At 34.7% G+C, this 15711-nt stretch overlaps 1 protein-coding gene and 1 long non-coding RNA gene across 5 annotated transcripts; one reads left to right on the top strand and one right to left on the bottom strand.

The window, feature by feature from the left end:
* Positions 1-1189: 1189 nt before the first annotated feature.
* On the top strand, positions 1190-4620 carry LOC141045726 (uncharacterized). Of its 3 annotated transcripts, none has more exons than XR_012218100.2 (4): positions 1190-1204; positions 1538-1697; positions 1947-3970; positions 4297-4620. It is a non-coding gene; the product is annotated as an uncharacterized LOC141045726 (long non-coding RNA). The 3 variants fall into 3 exon arrangements; XR_012218101.2 differs by having other exon boundaries at positions 1972-3970; XR_016504440.1 differs by lacking the exon at positions 1190-1204 and having other exon boundaries at positions 1211-3970.
* Positions 4621-7220: 2600 nt separating this feature from the next.
* LOC112286082 (protein DJ-1 homolog A) lies at positions 7221-9129 on the bottom strand. Of its 2 annotated transcripts, XM_024527635.3 has the most exons (2): positions 7965-9129; positions 7221-7654 (listed from the first exon to the last, which is right to left on the bottom strand). In XM_024527635.3, the coding sequence occupies exons 1-2, from the start codon at positions 8989-8991 to the stop codon at positions 7620-7622; spliced, it is 1062 nt and encodes a 353-aa protein (XP_024383403.1). In that variant the 5' UTR covers positions 8992-9129; the 3' UTR covers positions 7221-7619. The 2 variants fall into 2 exon arrangements, with proteins under 2 accessions (XP_024383403.1, XP_024383402.1); XM_024527634.3 differs by having other exon boundaries at positions 7221-9129.
* Positions 9130-15711: the final 6582 nt, after the last annotated feature.

A 15711-nucleotide genomic window follows, 5' to 3' on the forward strand; every position in this document is an offset into this window, starting at 1 on the left:
CGAAGTTCCAGAAGAGAGGAGTCACTTTCAGCGCCAGTTGGAATTGAGAGATGTCCGGATCTTGAAATTGGAAGCTCAAGTCTATGAACTGGGCGAGTACAATGAAGGCCTTTCAGCTCAGTTGAGGTAGGAGCTGATGGAAGGATTGGAGGAGGACGAAGATTTGCAGTTGGAACCGAAATTGGTGGAACCAATAACAGATACTGTGGCAATTGATTAATTAGATAGGCTAGAGGGATCGTAATTTTTGTAGAGTTTTGTTAGATAATTTTTAGATAGATATCAATTGAGTGTTTGCGAGGACGCTACATAGTTAGGAGTGGGGCTATGTAGAATAAGTAGTTATTTTTAGAATATAGATACCTAGTGTATAGTATAAACAGGGATAGATAACTACTGAAAAGATGGTTCAGCAGGTAGAATGGATGAATAGTCAGGAACAGTAGTTACCATCTGTAGTATAGGAGTTGGTATCTTGGGGTAGTATAAGGAGGATGGGAGAGAGGAAGAAAATGCCAGACTGCGATAGTACTGAGCCGGGGATAAGCTTGGTACTATCTCTTCTTCTTAGTTTTCTTGTTTCTTTTGTGTTAGTGTTGCTTCTAATGAAGAGAATCGATTTAATGAATTAATGTTTGATTTATGAAGTTGTTTATGGATCACTGTTTATCAATTGTTGTGAAAGATTGAGAACGTATGGAAGTTTCCAGTCACTGTTTATTACAAGGTTGTAAGTTTAGTCGAGAGGAATTATAATCGAAGGAATTGTCTTGATTAGATTTTGTGGATTGGAAGCTGTTCGTTCTAGGGTTTGGAATATGCTTGTGTATTCGTGAATTATACAAGGTACTGAAATCGTTGTCGTGGATGTTATTGTATTGATATGAGAGAGTGGATAATAGGAGAAAAAGTTAAGTGTTCTTCAGTATGGTAAGCATTCAGCAGTAGCGGTTAATTAAATGACCCTAACAATTGGAGTTCATATACATGGTCATTCCATGTGTTCGAATCCCCCCTATATGGGTTTATGCTGGGAGGTTTCTTCTGGAATAAGTAAAACGAGCAATTACATATATAATCTTGGATTGTTTGGTTCTTACGTTGAAAGTCCATCACTTATGCTTTGTATTCTCTCCAAATTGGTACAATTCACCGGATACAGGTTTTCAACTTGTATGTGTGGATTATGCAATCCAATTTTAAGGTTGTCTTCTTGCACATCTTGCGGTTATATCTTGAAGTATGAATATTTTAATCTTGACGGTGGAAGGTAGAACCAAGTAACAACACAACATCTCATATTTATGTGCTAGAATTGTACGTAGTTTGGCAGAGATCCATACAAATTGCTACACTTCTAGGCAATCGATTATGAAATGATGTAATTTTGGTAACTTTGATTATACTAGAAAATGATGTGTTCTACTGTTCATGCAATTGATTGCCTTACCGGTTGTTGTGCTTGTTTCTCACCTTGAAGAAACTTGTGATTTGTGGCCCTGGTCATTCTGTGGAAATTTGCGAACATTGGTATCAGCCTCAACAAATTTCGGGTACTACTGTGAAGTGGCCCTCATTTAGTTTTTCTGCGGTGTGATAACTTCGATTGAAAGTGGTGGGCTAATCGACGCATGACCCATGGCGACCACTGCGACCCCCGCAACTACCGCCACTCCAGTGCAGCTACCGTGGGCCAGGTGTGTGTATCTCTATCCAAGAATCGATCAGATTGATAAGATTAGACCTCTGGTGAATAATATGTGGATTTGCAATCGTTTAGATTCTTAGGTGGAAGTTAATTAGAACTTAAGAGTGAGCACTTTGATATCTCTAGGAAAATTATGAGTTAGATTCGATTCTGGTAGTTGAGCAATTAAGGTTCTGAGTATGTTTTGAGGTGCAACTTGATCGCGACACCATCACAAAAGGGTTTTTCTCCTTGTTAGGGTTTTGTGTGTTCAATGTTCATAGGTGGAGCGCTACATGTTTGCTTCAAGAATCGAAAGTGCAAGATGTGATTAGGAAGCGTATTCCAGCGTGAGGAAGAGTCTGTCGGCGATCCAGATCTCCAGCGAAACAACTAATCTAATCCTCTCTAAGCTGTTGGATCTGTAAGCTATTCACAAAACGATGAACAATAACAAAAAAGCAGGCTCTTAGTAGGAGCACCAGTTGCAAAGACAACAAATAACACTTACCTGTATGCTGGAAACAGTTGCAAGGCTTCAAACATATCGAACCAATTTAACACAATGCATCTGAGTGATACACTTATGTATCACTCAGTTTCACAAGCCCTTTAAAAATTACCACTGGAGAATGTGTCTAAGGACAATCAACTGGAACCCAGGACCCAAAATTGCTTCATGTTAATACCCTCGGATTTCATGATATTGTATTCCTTTTAAATAACACACTCCCTTGGCGTAATTCAGTATGTCATGACACCTACATCGACATGGTTGCTGCATTGATGAGTTTGGAGTAATCCACGGGATTCAAAATGTCCTTCATCATTAAGTTATGTCCCACAACGCCGCACCCATTTTCTTCACTGATTGAGATGCAGATTTTATCAACAAATCAAATCTTAAATCCTTCACTAAAGAACTACTCAATTCACTGTTCAGATCGCTCTCATACTTGAACATGACCGCTACGGAGAATCCTCTGTAAAACTGAACAAAGAGGAATTCTTACAAAGAGAAATTATTTTTCTTTTAATTTCAACTAACACGTCATTCTGTGCTTTTGGTGTAATAGTAGTGAAATCTTGGATATTCTTGTATTAAAGAGACATGAAGATGCAGAAAACCTAATATTAAACATCAAAGGAAGTATGTCTAAGAACTACATCCTTTGATGTTTAAGTGAAAAACCTTTAAAAAAAATTTAAAAAATTATTAATAATGTAAAATAAGCAAGTTGAAAATTAGAACCCTTGTGTGTGTGTGTGTGTGTATATATATATCTATATATATATATATATATGTTTTTTATTGTATAAAATACAAATCATGAAAAAACTCAAAATAATTGAAACGTATTACATCAGAAATTTTAAAACATACATTTAAAAAAAAAAAAAAAAAAAAAAAAAAAAACAGTTATGTTAATAATCTTTAATTCACTCCAGATAAAGAGTTATTAAAAGGTGCAACCTTTCAAAGTTTAAGAACAATCTCTGCAAAAAAATTTAGTTATAGTTTTTGCAAAACTAAACAACTTGAAATGATTGAGTTCAATATGTGATTTGTATTAGTTGTAGAATATCTTCTTATGTTTTTCTTTATATTTACAAGAATTGAAATATTTTTGAAAAAATGACAAAGTTATAATATGAAAAATAATCAATAGACCAGAGAAAATACTGTAATCACATACATCATTGAAAAATGTAGATTTGTAAAAACAGTAAATTGTCAACCATGAACAAAATAAATAAATAAATAAATAAATGTGAATATCAATGAGGGAAGAATGCAAGCAAGCATTGTTGTAATGATTTGAGGGTTCAAATGAATGCAGTAAAGAGAAAAAGACAAAGAAGAAGTATGTAGTTTGGTGTTACTAATATTATTGGAATCATGGATAGAAAGCAAGGTGGGTGAGAAGGGAGAGTGGAGTAAGTCCGCATGTGAGATGACAAAAAGAATGAAGAAGGGGAGAAAAAAGAGGCCATTGAGGAGGATGAGGAGGAGGACACAGTCCCCTAAGAAACGCTCTAGTTTCATGATGCCCGTTTCCCCATGCACCAAATCCAAGTCCAAGTCTAAGTCCAAACATGGCAAAGCCAAAGAAGAGAAAAGAAGGTTGAGGCATTATTATGCTCCTCCTCCTCCTCCTCCACTGCTCCATAATAGACAAGCAGCATCAGCAGCACCACACATAGCTGCTCTTTTACCCAACACAAGAAGCCCATTCCGTGAATTCTTGGTTCATAACATTTCCGGCTACTCTTTCTTACAAAGTAAGTGATCCCATCCCTCCCTTCCCTTCCTCCCTCCTCTTCACTTCTCTTCCAACCCAAGACATTTTCCATTCCTTCTCATATTCTTTCTTTTCTTTTTCTTTTATTTTCTCTGAATTATGGAATCAAAGATGCTATCTTACATTAAAATTTCTTTCTGGTTCATTCTCATTCTTGTGTTTACATGAAACATTGTAAAAATCAATCTTCAAATCATTCAATTTATTTATATTGTTTAGTTTTTTTAGTTTTCAGTTTTGTGATTATATTATCAGTTCACGTATTTCAAAATTGTATTGAAAGTGTTTAAATCTAATGTATGTCAGATACAATAATAGATGAATATGCAAAGACAATTGGAAAGTGGGAAGGTTGGTTGTTCTTCTATCTTGGTGTAATTTATATTCTGAAGAATTATTCAACTGAACAAAATCCTTTAACAATGGCACCCAAAAATCTTTAGGCATAATCTCTCTAGAAAATTATTTTACAAAACTTAGCTCCAATTATTTATAATTTTTTTAACATGTAATATTAAAAAAAAAAAAAAAAAAAAAAAAAAAAAACTCCTACCTTAACATTTCCTACTTGTGTATATCAATCTATCCTTATAAGCATATGCATATAATCACAAAAAAATAATTCAGAAACATTTTAACATTGTTTCAATGTTCAGTTTTAAAGAAAATTAACACATAATGAAAACTGAAATCCTATTATTATTTATGTTTTTGAGGATCAAAATGATTTTTTTTAATGAAATTTAAGTCAAGAAGGATAATATATATGAATAAATGAGTCAAATCATGTAATTCATATATAGATATGCATTTTCTTAATTTCATCAAAATCAAAATAAAAGGTACAATAATTGGAAATTTTAATGGTTTACAATTAAACATCATAACTTTATAATTAAAAATGTCCAAAAATAAAATTATGCAAGATATGCTTTAGAACATTTTTCTGTAGACCGTTTCTTGTATAAATATGGTTTTTAGCAAAAAAGAAAATAATAAATTAAAGTTATCTTGGTATATTATTAAAGATCATAAGAATCAATTATATTTTTCAACCTTTCCAACTTTAATAAATTAAAAATTATAAGTTAATATCTGACATGTCATGTAAGTTTGTGTTTGGTACTATTTTTTAGCGTCTGTAAAATATTAAATATTCTTCATATAATTATAATATACAACACATGTAGAATTAAAGACATGGATTGCTTTTCAAGAAAAATATTTGACAAAATGAATACATGATTTCTTCATTCCATATCACATACAACCTGCAATCTAATTTAAGCTACTGTGATCATGCTTGTATTAAATCAAGCTTCAGTAGAATTTAGAATGGAGCTTGAATTATATCATGTAGTTGCTTCACATATAAAACAAATTTACTGCTGGAATTATACACATTAAATTTGAATTCAGATTTAGCAAAACTTACAAGTTTAGTTCAAATTGGATTTTTCAAGGATTAAAATTTAGATATACTTAACTATTTTCTACGTGCAACTGTGTACAATAAGTTTAACTTAAATTTTTTTATTTAGAAGTTATTTGCTTGTGAATAGCCATTGCATGGCTTTGTTGGCGCTCATATATAAGAAAGATAAAAACGATTGTCACACTTCATTTTAAAATAATGCTTTAAGTGTCTCAATCTATTGTATATTTATAATATGTAGTATTCAAATACAAGTTTATATTTTCTAAAATTAACAAATATTTTAAAAATTAATAATAGCAATTCTTATCTTCTATTCATGTGGTAGTGAAAAAATCTACATGAAAAAACGTCATTTCTTTTCATTCATGTTTTATTATAATATGTTGATATCTTAGCAATACAAACATTAAATTAGAAGAAATGTTAAAATTCTTAATAAATTATTTAAAAAATCTGTGAATAATAACAATTATAACATCTATAATTTATTGATTTTTTACACTAACTTTTTCTTTTGTAATTCAGATGAATTTATGACTATTTGTATTTATGTACATTAGATTTTGTCTTCTATCCAAACCAATATTTATTTTTAATTCACGATAGACAATTGCATGTCTAAAATACTAAAATTTCTATGTAATAAAAAAGGAAAAGAAAGAAAAGAATTAAAAATTGTCATGGATATTAATTCAGGGTGATTCAAAAGTTTTGTAAACTGTAATTTGAATAAATCCAGTCTAGAATTATAATATCAATCAATATGAAGCTTTTCTGGGGTACCCTCATCTAACAAAGAAATATGTTAGAAAGCTCTATGATGACTTTGGAAAGTCGTTTTATTCAAATAATACTTCAATTGCTATGTAAAACTCTTCACAAATCACAAAGAGTTATAAAGATTTCAAGTAATTTCAAATCATACAACTTCCAAAAACATATATTTTATATGCATAAACTTGCCATAAAAGCCTTCTAAAAAAACCCATAGTGATCAAATTTATATAAAAAAATTATATGCATTTTAATTTCCACAAAGACCTTTTATATACTAAATTACCCACCAGTTTGTTACAAAAATAATCTAGCCTCTCAAAGTTGGTTTTGAATTGTGTTTCAATAATAATTTAACAAGATATATCACTTGTAAATTAACAAAAATTAAATTAAAAAAGATACGCCTGAAATGATCTTTAAGTTCTCAAGTTACCCCTTTATATTTCAATAAGTTAACAAATGCTTTAATGGACTTCAACAAACACCAGGTGTCACTTTGTATTCAAATTTAATTTTTATTTCATGGAGATGATATCACAAATACATCCAACACTTAAGGTTAACATCATCTTGCTTGTTTACTTGTGATTCTTCCAAACTTTAATCACACATCTCAAATACCAAACTAATTGTAGCCATTACTACAACTACAATTGCCACAAATTCAAGCCACCAATTAAGCCACTAACTAATCTATTTTATTCCTACAAGAAACTTAATTAGTAAAAAATCTAGGTGTTTATCAAGTTAGTAACTGTTCCATTTTTAAATTGATGGGAATAAAATTAGTTAAAAAATAAAATAAAATAAAATAAAATCTACAAAAAAATTCAACTTGAACAAGTGAAAGAAAAGAAAAAGATAAAGTTATATCTCCAATCATAAAACCTACTGAGTACTATGTTCTTCCTTCATGAGAACCAGCTCAACTTCAGAAAAGACTCATAACTGCCCATACTCAACAGCAATGCCCAACTCCCTTATATCTCATCCTCCCACCAGATACAACAAGAGCTTGAAAAAAGGATAAAGTTCATAGAAAACCCAGTGGTAATGACATGCAAAAACTACAGTTCAAGGTGGAAATACAAAATTGCTACAGCCATTGGAGAACTTGACATAGATAATGAATCCGATCAGATCAATTCCGATGAAACTTCTCCAATTCCTGTCGACTAAATTGGAAACTACCCACTTCAGGAGCACAACTAATACTCTCATATACTGGCAGTATCTCTACAAATCGAACACATTTTACAAATCTATAACCTTGAGAGTAAAAAATGTACAGTAAAGTCAGATTAACAGAATAAACCGAAACATAATGAAGATTCTTTGAACAAAATCAAAACTAGTTTCAACAGAAAGAGTCAAACAGGGAACTTCACTGGGTTGGTGGTCTTCTCGGATATAATTAAATGCCTGATGATCTTAATTCGCCACAGTAGCCTGCAACGCTAACACAACTTTCTTCAACCTAGTGTGATTAGCTTTCACCAAAATTGTTCATTCAGAGCATGATCATCCACTTTCTCAATCCAAAATCGTAGAGTTTAAAGATAGTCGAAAAGCATTGCTTCAGCTATCTCCTGGGCCTTAACGCGGCTATAGAGCTTTTCTACAATATTGAGAGTGAACTCCATCGCAGTTCCAGGACCTCTGCTGGTTATCACAGGTCCATCAATTACCACCCGCCCTTCCATAGCAGTCTGATCCTTCAACTTACTCGAAAATGTCGGGTGGCATGTTGCCTTCTTACCATGCAGCAAACCACTGGATTCGAGAATCACGGCCGGTGCAGCACAAATTGCGCCATATATTCGTCCTTCTTCAGCCTGCTCTTGAAGAATCCTCATAAGTTCTTTCGATTTCTGAAGGCGATCTGCACCAGGCATGCCACCGGGCAATACTACTAAATCAAACTTCGTATTAGCGACTTCAGAAATAAGAGTATCAGCTACAAGCTGCACATTACGAGCAGCTTTGATTGTTGCCTCAGATTCCACAGAAGCCACCACCACTTTTGCACCAGCTCTCCGCAAAATATCGACAATTATTACAACCTCCGTCTCTTCAGATCCATTGACTATCGGAACCAACACCTGAGGTGTGGACGAGGTCGACCACTCCTGGTCGTTGAATTTCAATGCTCGAGCATCAGTGCCGTCATCAGGTGGAAGCACCATTGGACCGGATACCGTGGGAAGATTCTCAGGACCGTATAGCTGCTCAACGAGAGCCAGTGCAAACTCAAACGCGGTGCCAGGAGCACGGCTGGTGGTCAGTATACTATCTCTCACGATTCTACTCTCCACCGCAGCCTTGTCCTCCAATTTCCCTGTAAAGCTAGGATGACAAGTGGCATGGAGCCCTTTTAGAAGCCCCCAGGCCTGAAGAGCAACAACCGGAGCAGCACAAATTGCCGCAATCATCCGCTTTGCCTTCACCTGCTTCTCCGCGATGCTCTTCAAAGCCTTGGAATCCCGCAACCTCTCCGCACCAGGCATTCCCCCGGGCAGCGCCACGAGATCGTACTCCTGCTCCTCGCACTCCGAAATCAAACAATCCGCCACTATATTCACGCCCCGTGACGCCGCGATCTGCATCCCCTCCTCCACGGAAGCTACTGTCACCGTCGCTCCAGCTCGCCGCAACACATTGATCACAATTACAGCCTCCATCTCCTCAGTACCATTGGCCACAGGAACAAGCACCTTCTTCTTATTCTCCGCTGGCGCCAATTCCGTGGCGGGATTGATTTTGGTGGCCATGGTATGGATATCCATGTGGCTGCTACAAACGCTCAAGAAGCCGCTAAAGGGGCGACCCTGCAGAATGAATCCCTGGACAGAAAGAAAGTAAGAAACCTACGAGAACGGTGAGAAAACAAACGATGAGGGAAGGAGAGTTGGAGAGTAGGAAAGGGAGATCGAAGAAGAAGGACGAAGGAAGAAGGGTTGGAAAGGTGCCCACCCGAGTAGTGGCAGCTGGAGGCGGAACACACATACACACGTGGCATGGAATGGAAAGGGAGGGCACCGTGGAGGAGCAGCAGGAGGACCTGACTGCCTGGCACCAGTGACGTGACCCATGTTGACCTGGCATGGACCCCCCCCCCCACTGCCAGCAGAATGAAGAACAACAAATAATGAAGAACGAAGGAGAGGTCGTCTTCTTTCCACCCACAAATACCATGTCTCATTCACTATATATATATTTTTATATATAAAAATTGGGGATAAACCAAAGGAGACAAAAACCATCTCTAATTGGCCACATATCTCATTATTTTCATCAAAAGAGAAGCAATGACTCAACTTTTGATCAATTAGAGATCAAAATCTGCATGCTATTGTTGCAAATTACCAAGGGTAGAACTGCAAGCTCATTAGGCATGGATCTCAAAAGCTACAAATTGAGATTGTGATTTTTTTCAGCCAATGATACAAGTTTCTACTACAATATATATATATATATATATATATATATTTATGATTATTTATTTATTTATTTATATTCATTGTATGTTGAATTCTTAAATAGTACTATTTTGAAAAATAATTTTATCTTATATATTATAAATATCTTTTATGGTATACATTTTATATTGATCTATTTTATTTTTAATGAAAATTATTTAATCTATTTATATATAGAGAGTTGTTAAAACCACACCTTGATATTGTTAATGCCACACTCTCTCTTACCATTTCATTACTCATTCATTCTATCTCCTATCACTATTTCCATCTCCTATCTCTAATCCTCCATTCCCATTCTTTGTCGTATCCTCCATTCCCATTCTTCGTCCTTGCTCCTTGTCTTTTAGGTGAAAACTCTATTTGGGTTATGATAACAAAGCTTGTTTTTCTAAATAATATTATTTTTAAGATTTTATTTTTATTTTATTTTTAAAATTTTGTTTTTATAAATTAAGTTTAAAAATAAAAATATATTGCATATATAACAAAATAATAATTTATCAATAATATGTATAATAATCACCTTCTCAACATATCACATCTTAAAATGATAACTTTTATTCATTTAAATCTGAATTTGTAGATGAAAGAATAAGGAGACATTAATTCAATTTTAGTTAATTAGATTTAAGTGACTTACGAACATCAGACATGTGTAGAAAATTTACAATTGAACTGATTGTGATTGATAAGGTATTTTTAGCTTTAAGAAATAATTAAGATAAAATTTTGATTATCATTTAAAAAAATAATTTTAATTTCAAAATACCACTTATTGCAATTGGCTTTATTATTTGTAAAATCTTGTATTTTAAAAAAAAAACTTAACTTATATCATGTTTATTATAAAAAAATAATAATAATAAATAAAAAATAATTATTTATTATTTATTATAATTAGACAACATAAAAATATAATGTTGTGGAAAATTGTATATAGCTTCTAGGAAGCTTCTCTACAAGATATTGTCAAATTAACCTACTTTTACCTACTTCTATTTATTTATATAATCTAAATAATTATATATATATATATATATATTTGTGACATTATCCCCCTTTTTAGGAACAAGTTTTATAAAGAGTAGTGATCACATGTTGATAAAGTCTAAGATGTGACAAATTCTATTTGCCACATACTTTGATCATTATTCCATTTGAAGGTAGTTGATAGGTCCTTTCAACTATTGATAATGTTTCATTATAAGGAAGGAAGACCATGATGTTATTTGATCATTTTTGAGGCCTATATAACTTCTTTCAAATAAAACATTTGTAATACCATCAAGAGTTGCTTCTACCTCCAATAAAATTACCAAGCATTGAAAGTCTCTTTGAAAGTTGTGATACCAATATGTTTTATTTTGCCATTTATTCAAATCTCTTTAGCTACAATAGGGACTGTGTGATTAGAATCTTATACAACTCCTAGTAAAGATCCTATTATCTCTTTATATCCCTCACCTTCTTTTACAATAGTATTTTGTTTAAGACCAAAAAATCACAAAGTCTTAGCTTTGTTGGATTTAAGAGCCTTAATCTATTTTATAGATGAAGACTTTATTAAAAAATAAGATGTGTCATTAATTAAGAATATCAAAATTTTCCATGTAAAAATAATAGATGGCCATTTATTATCTTTTGAAGATGTTATACATGAAACTATTTTTGTAAAAGTAGCAAGTACTAGTCATAATAACTTAATAATATTTAATATGATTAGATTTCTTTCTAATCTAATTATTTTAAGATTATTGTGGTTAAAAATGTATAATTCTTAAATAGAGTGGATTTCTTATAATCTTGATTTTTTCTATAATTTAGCTCAAGATTCTATTAAACAAATAAAAATTCATAAGACCAATACATCCAAATTATTATTGATAGGTGTGAGAATTTTCATGCATGCTACAAAAGAAGATTCAACTTTTGTTATATACTCCACACCTATTGTTGATAAAAATAAGATTTTAAATGGCATTTCAAGCCAATACCAAAATTATCAAGATGTCTTTGAAAAGAAGAATGCAAATATTTTTTTTAGAGTATTGTCCTAATGATTATTCTATTGATCTTTAAAAAAGGGTTCAACTACTATTTATACCAATCTATAGCCTATCACAGAATAAGTTGGCTAAATTCAAGAAATATATTGATAAAAATTTGGCTAAGAACTTCATATATCATTTTAAATTTCCAGCTAAGATTCTTATTGTTAGGAACATAATCCTTAGAACCTTCTAGGGACAAGTTTCTAGAACCTTCTAGAAGTAAGTCTCTGGAACCTTCTAGAAGCTTCTTAGTTGGTAGAAGATGTTAAGGACATAGTCCTTAGAACCTGCTAGAGATAAGTTTCTAGAACCTTCTAGAAGCTTCCTAATTAGTAGAAGTTGCTTGAGAAGCTTCCTAAATAGGAGTATATATTGGAATCGAGGCTAAAGAGTTTTTCAGTCTCGACAACACATCTCTTGGAGCTCTAGTTCACCTCTCTGGTGTTGTTCTCATCTGATTAATCTAATTCTTTCCAGTTCTTCTTGAACTTCTTGTTAGATTTCGAGTCTCTATTTTTGTATCCGTGATAGTTTGTCAAGACATCACTCACCTCAGATATCAGAGCTAGTTTCTTCTTTGTTAGAGTGTGGATTACCCCTCTGCTTAGAAGTATACTAGCATTTTAGAGGTTGCGGATTACCCTCCTCTAAACTGATACTTCTTTTGTTACAATATTGGAGTCTTATTCTTCTTGGAGAGAGTGGATTACCCTTTTTCTTGAAGCTCTTAAGGCATTTTAGAGGTTGCGGAGTACCTTCCTTTAAACCAATATTGTCTTCTTGTAGAGTCATTTCTGTCCTTCTCTTAGAATGGCCGGGGGCCAAGACATTAGTATGATAGAAAGTTCAGAGTTCAAGTTGGATGCTATCATGAATGCCCTCGCTACGTTATCGCAAAGAACTGCAGAGATTGAAGGAGTCATGGCAAGGCTTCATAATGATGGAGCATCTAGGATGGCACAATCTAGGTTGCACCAGCCTCAAACTTTTGTACTTGGAGAAGCAACTTTGCCTCACGTTCGACAAGCACCGCTGGTTCTACAACATAAGGAGCCCCGAATTAGCCTTTCGGACAAGTTCGATGGTACGTATTCCAAGTTTCGAGGATTTGTCAACCAAATCAGGTTGATAACAGTTTTACAGCCCGAACGCTATCCAACGGAGGAGTCACGTGTTGGGCTTGTTGGAACCTTACTCATAGGGCAAGCTCTATCATGGTTTGCTCCTTTGTTTGAGAAACGATAGTCCATACTAAACAACTTTGAAACCTTTTTGGAGGCGTTTGCAAAAGCATTTGGTGAACATGACAAGGTTCGATGGGCTACAACAAAGATCTAGTCACTACGGCAAGGGATACGCTCTACATCAGTCTATGCATCGGACTTCAGGCAATTAGCATGCGACATCAATTGGGACGAAGAAGCGTTGATGAGTCAATTCTATTGGGGTTTAAGGGACGATGTGAAGGATTTGCTGTTAACTCTTCCTGATCCACAAACGCTCAACGAAGCTATTAGCCAAGCTATGAAGTGTGATAATCGTCTATTCCAACGTCACCAAGTTCAATGTTTAAGACAACATACGATTCACCACGTCCCAACTATGTCGGCAAGCAGCATGAATTCACATTCAGAAGTAGAAGACATGCATATTGATGCAGTACGTGTCAAATCCCTTACTCTAGAAGAAAAAAAGGGACGTATGGAAGAAAGTCTATGCTTGTATTATGGTGAAGAAGGCCACAAAGTTAGAAACTGCCCCAACGAGCAAAATCAACGTATTGTCAAGACTAGGGGCACATTTATTCAAGAAAACGAGGATGCCCAGCCACAATAAGAACCGTGCAACTGGACAGTGAAATATCACAACAACAACCAGGTTCCTTTCTTTCCGCTCAACTTGCCCTTTGTTCTACAATCCCTTTGCTTATTGGCCCTCAAAAACTGAGAACCTTAGCATTATTAGATTCAGGAGCATTTGCTTATTTCTTAGACGAAGAATTTACGAAGCATCATAAGATCCCTTTAGTACAAAAATCCAAACTTGTTCACGTTGAGGTCATAGATGGACGACCTTTATTGTCCGGTAGTGTCACCCATGAATCAGAATCTATAGAAGTGACGTTTAAGGGCCATAGTAGTCATATTATTTTCAATATTATTAGAACCCTATCAAATTTTGTTATTCTTGGTCTTTCCTGATGGAAAAGCATAACCCATCTATAAATTGGAAATTGCGGAAGATGACCTTTTCTACAAAACCACCCAAGAGCAAGCCTAGTAGAAAACCCCGAATAGAGAAATCCTTATTTATTGGAGCAAGAGCGTTTATAAGATCGTCCAAGGAAGGCACACCATTTGTCATTTATGCGGCTCCAACTACTGGGGAGAAGATCTCGACAGTAAGTATATCGGAGCAATATAAGGATTTTTAAGTCGTGTTTCAAAAGAAAAATGCTGACATTCTACCTGAAGACAGACCATATGATTGCGCCATAGACTTACAGGAAGGAGCACAACGGCCTTTTGGCCCAATCTACAATCTATCGTAGACGGAGTTGGTGGAATGGCGGAAGTACATCGATGAGAATCTAGCCAAGAACTATATCCGTCATTTAAAATCGTCAGCTGGAACACCCATCTTATTTGTGAAGAAGAAAGATGGTTCATTGCGGATGTGCGTGGACTATCCAGGCCTCAACAAGGTAACAAAGAAGAATCGTTACCCATTATCCTTGATTTATGGTCTCTTAGAATAACTTGGACGTGCAAGGATCTTTACAAAAATTGATCTAAAGAGAGCTTACAACCTCGTACAAATCAAGGAAAGAGATGAGTGGAAGACAATGTTCCGTATAAGGTATGGCCATTTTGAATATAATGTCATATCCTTTGGTCTTACCAATGCTCCAGCAGTCTTTCAACATATGATGAATGACATTTTCGAGAGTACCTTGACGATTTTGTTGTCATCTATTTGGATGATATTTTGATATTCTCCAAAAATAAGGAAGAGCATGAAAAATACGTTTGTTTGGTCTTGGAGAAACTATGCGAGCGAGGACTATATGCCAAGTTGGAGAAGTGTTTATTTCACCAAATGGAGATGGAGTTCTTGGGGTTCGTTGCGACTACGGAAGGCTTGAAGATGGATCTCAAGAAGGTGGAAGCAATCATGTCCTGGGAGGTTTCGAAGACGGTTAAAGACGTACAATGCTTTCTTGGCTTTGCCAACTTCTATCGGATCTTCATCAAGAATTACTCTCAAGTTGCTACTCCTCTCACTCGGTTGATATGGAAGGATAAGCTGGAATGGGGACTTCTAGAAGAGAAGGCATTTCAAGACCTGAAGACCGCATTTACTACGGCTTCAATCTTGGTACATCCAAACTTTACAAAGGCCTTTTATTTAGAAACTGATGCTTCGGATTTTACTTTGGGAGCTGTACTTTCACAAATGGGAGAAGACAAGAAGCTCCATCTAGTTGCATTCTATTCTCGAAAGTTCTCTGCTGCTGAAATCAATTATGAGATCCACGATAAGGAACTTCTTGCTATAGTAGATTCTTTCTAAGAATGGCGTCATTTTCTTGAAAGAGCTGCACACCCAGTGATCGTATATACAGATCACAAGAATTTGGAGTATTTCATGTTGGCTCGAGTTCTAAATCGAAGTCAAGCTTGGTGGAGTATATTGCTATGTAGGTTTGTTTTTTTTATCACTTATCAACCTAGAAAGCAGCAAGGACTATCTGATGCCTTATTGAAGAAATCGTATCTTGTACCAAAGGCTGGAGAAGCAGTGTTTGATCAACAATGTATGACGTTGTTGAAGCCAGAGCAATTTTGGCTTTTGGCTACTATTGTGCCAATTGATGCTGATTTCTTGAATCAGTTACGTGCCGCGACCATTAAAGATTCAGTAGCCATTGATATCAAGTAGCATGCCAAGGACGACAAGTTCAAGGTGGAGG

Source organism: Physcomitrium patens, chromosome 8 (genome assembly GCF_059467195.1).
Source record: "Physcomitrium patens ecotype Gransden chromosome 8, ASM5946719v1, whole genome shotgun sequence".
Classification (NCBI taxonomy): domain Eukaryota; kingdom Viridiplantae; phylum Streptophyta; class Bryopsida; order Funariales; family Funariaceae; genus Physcomitrium; species Physcomitrium patens.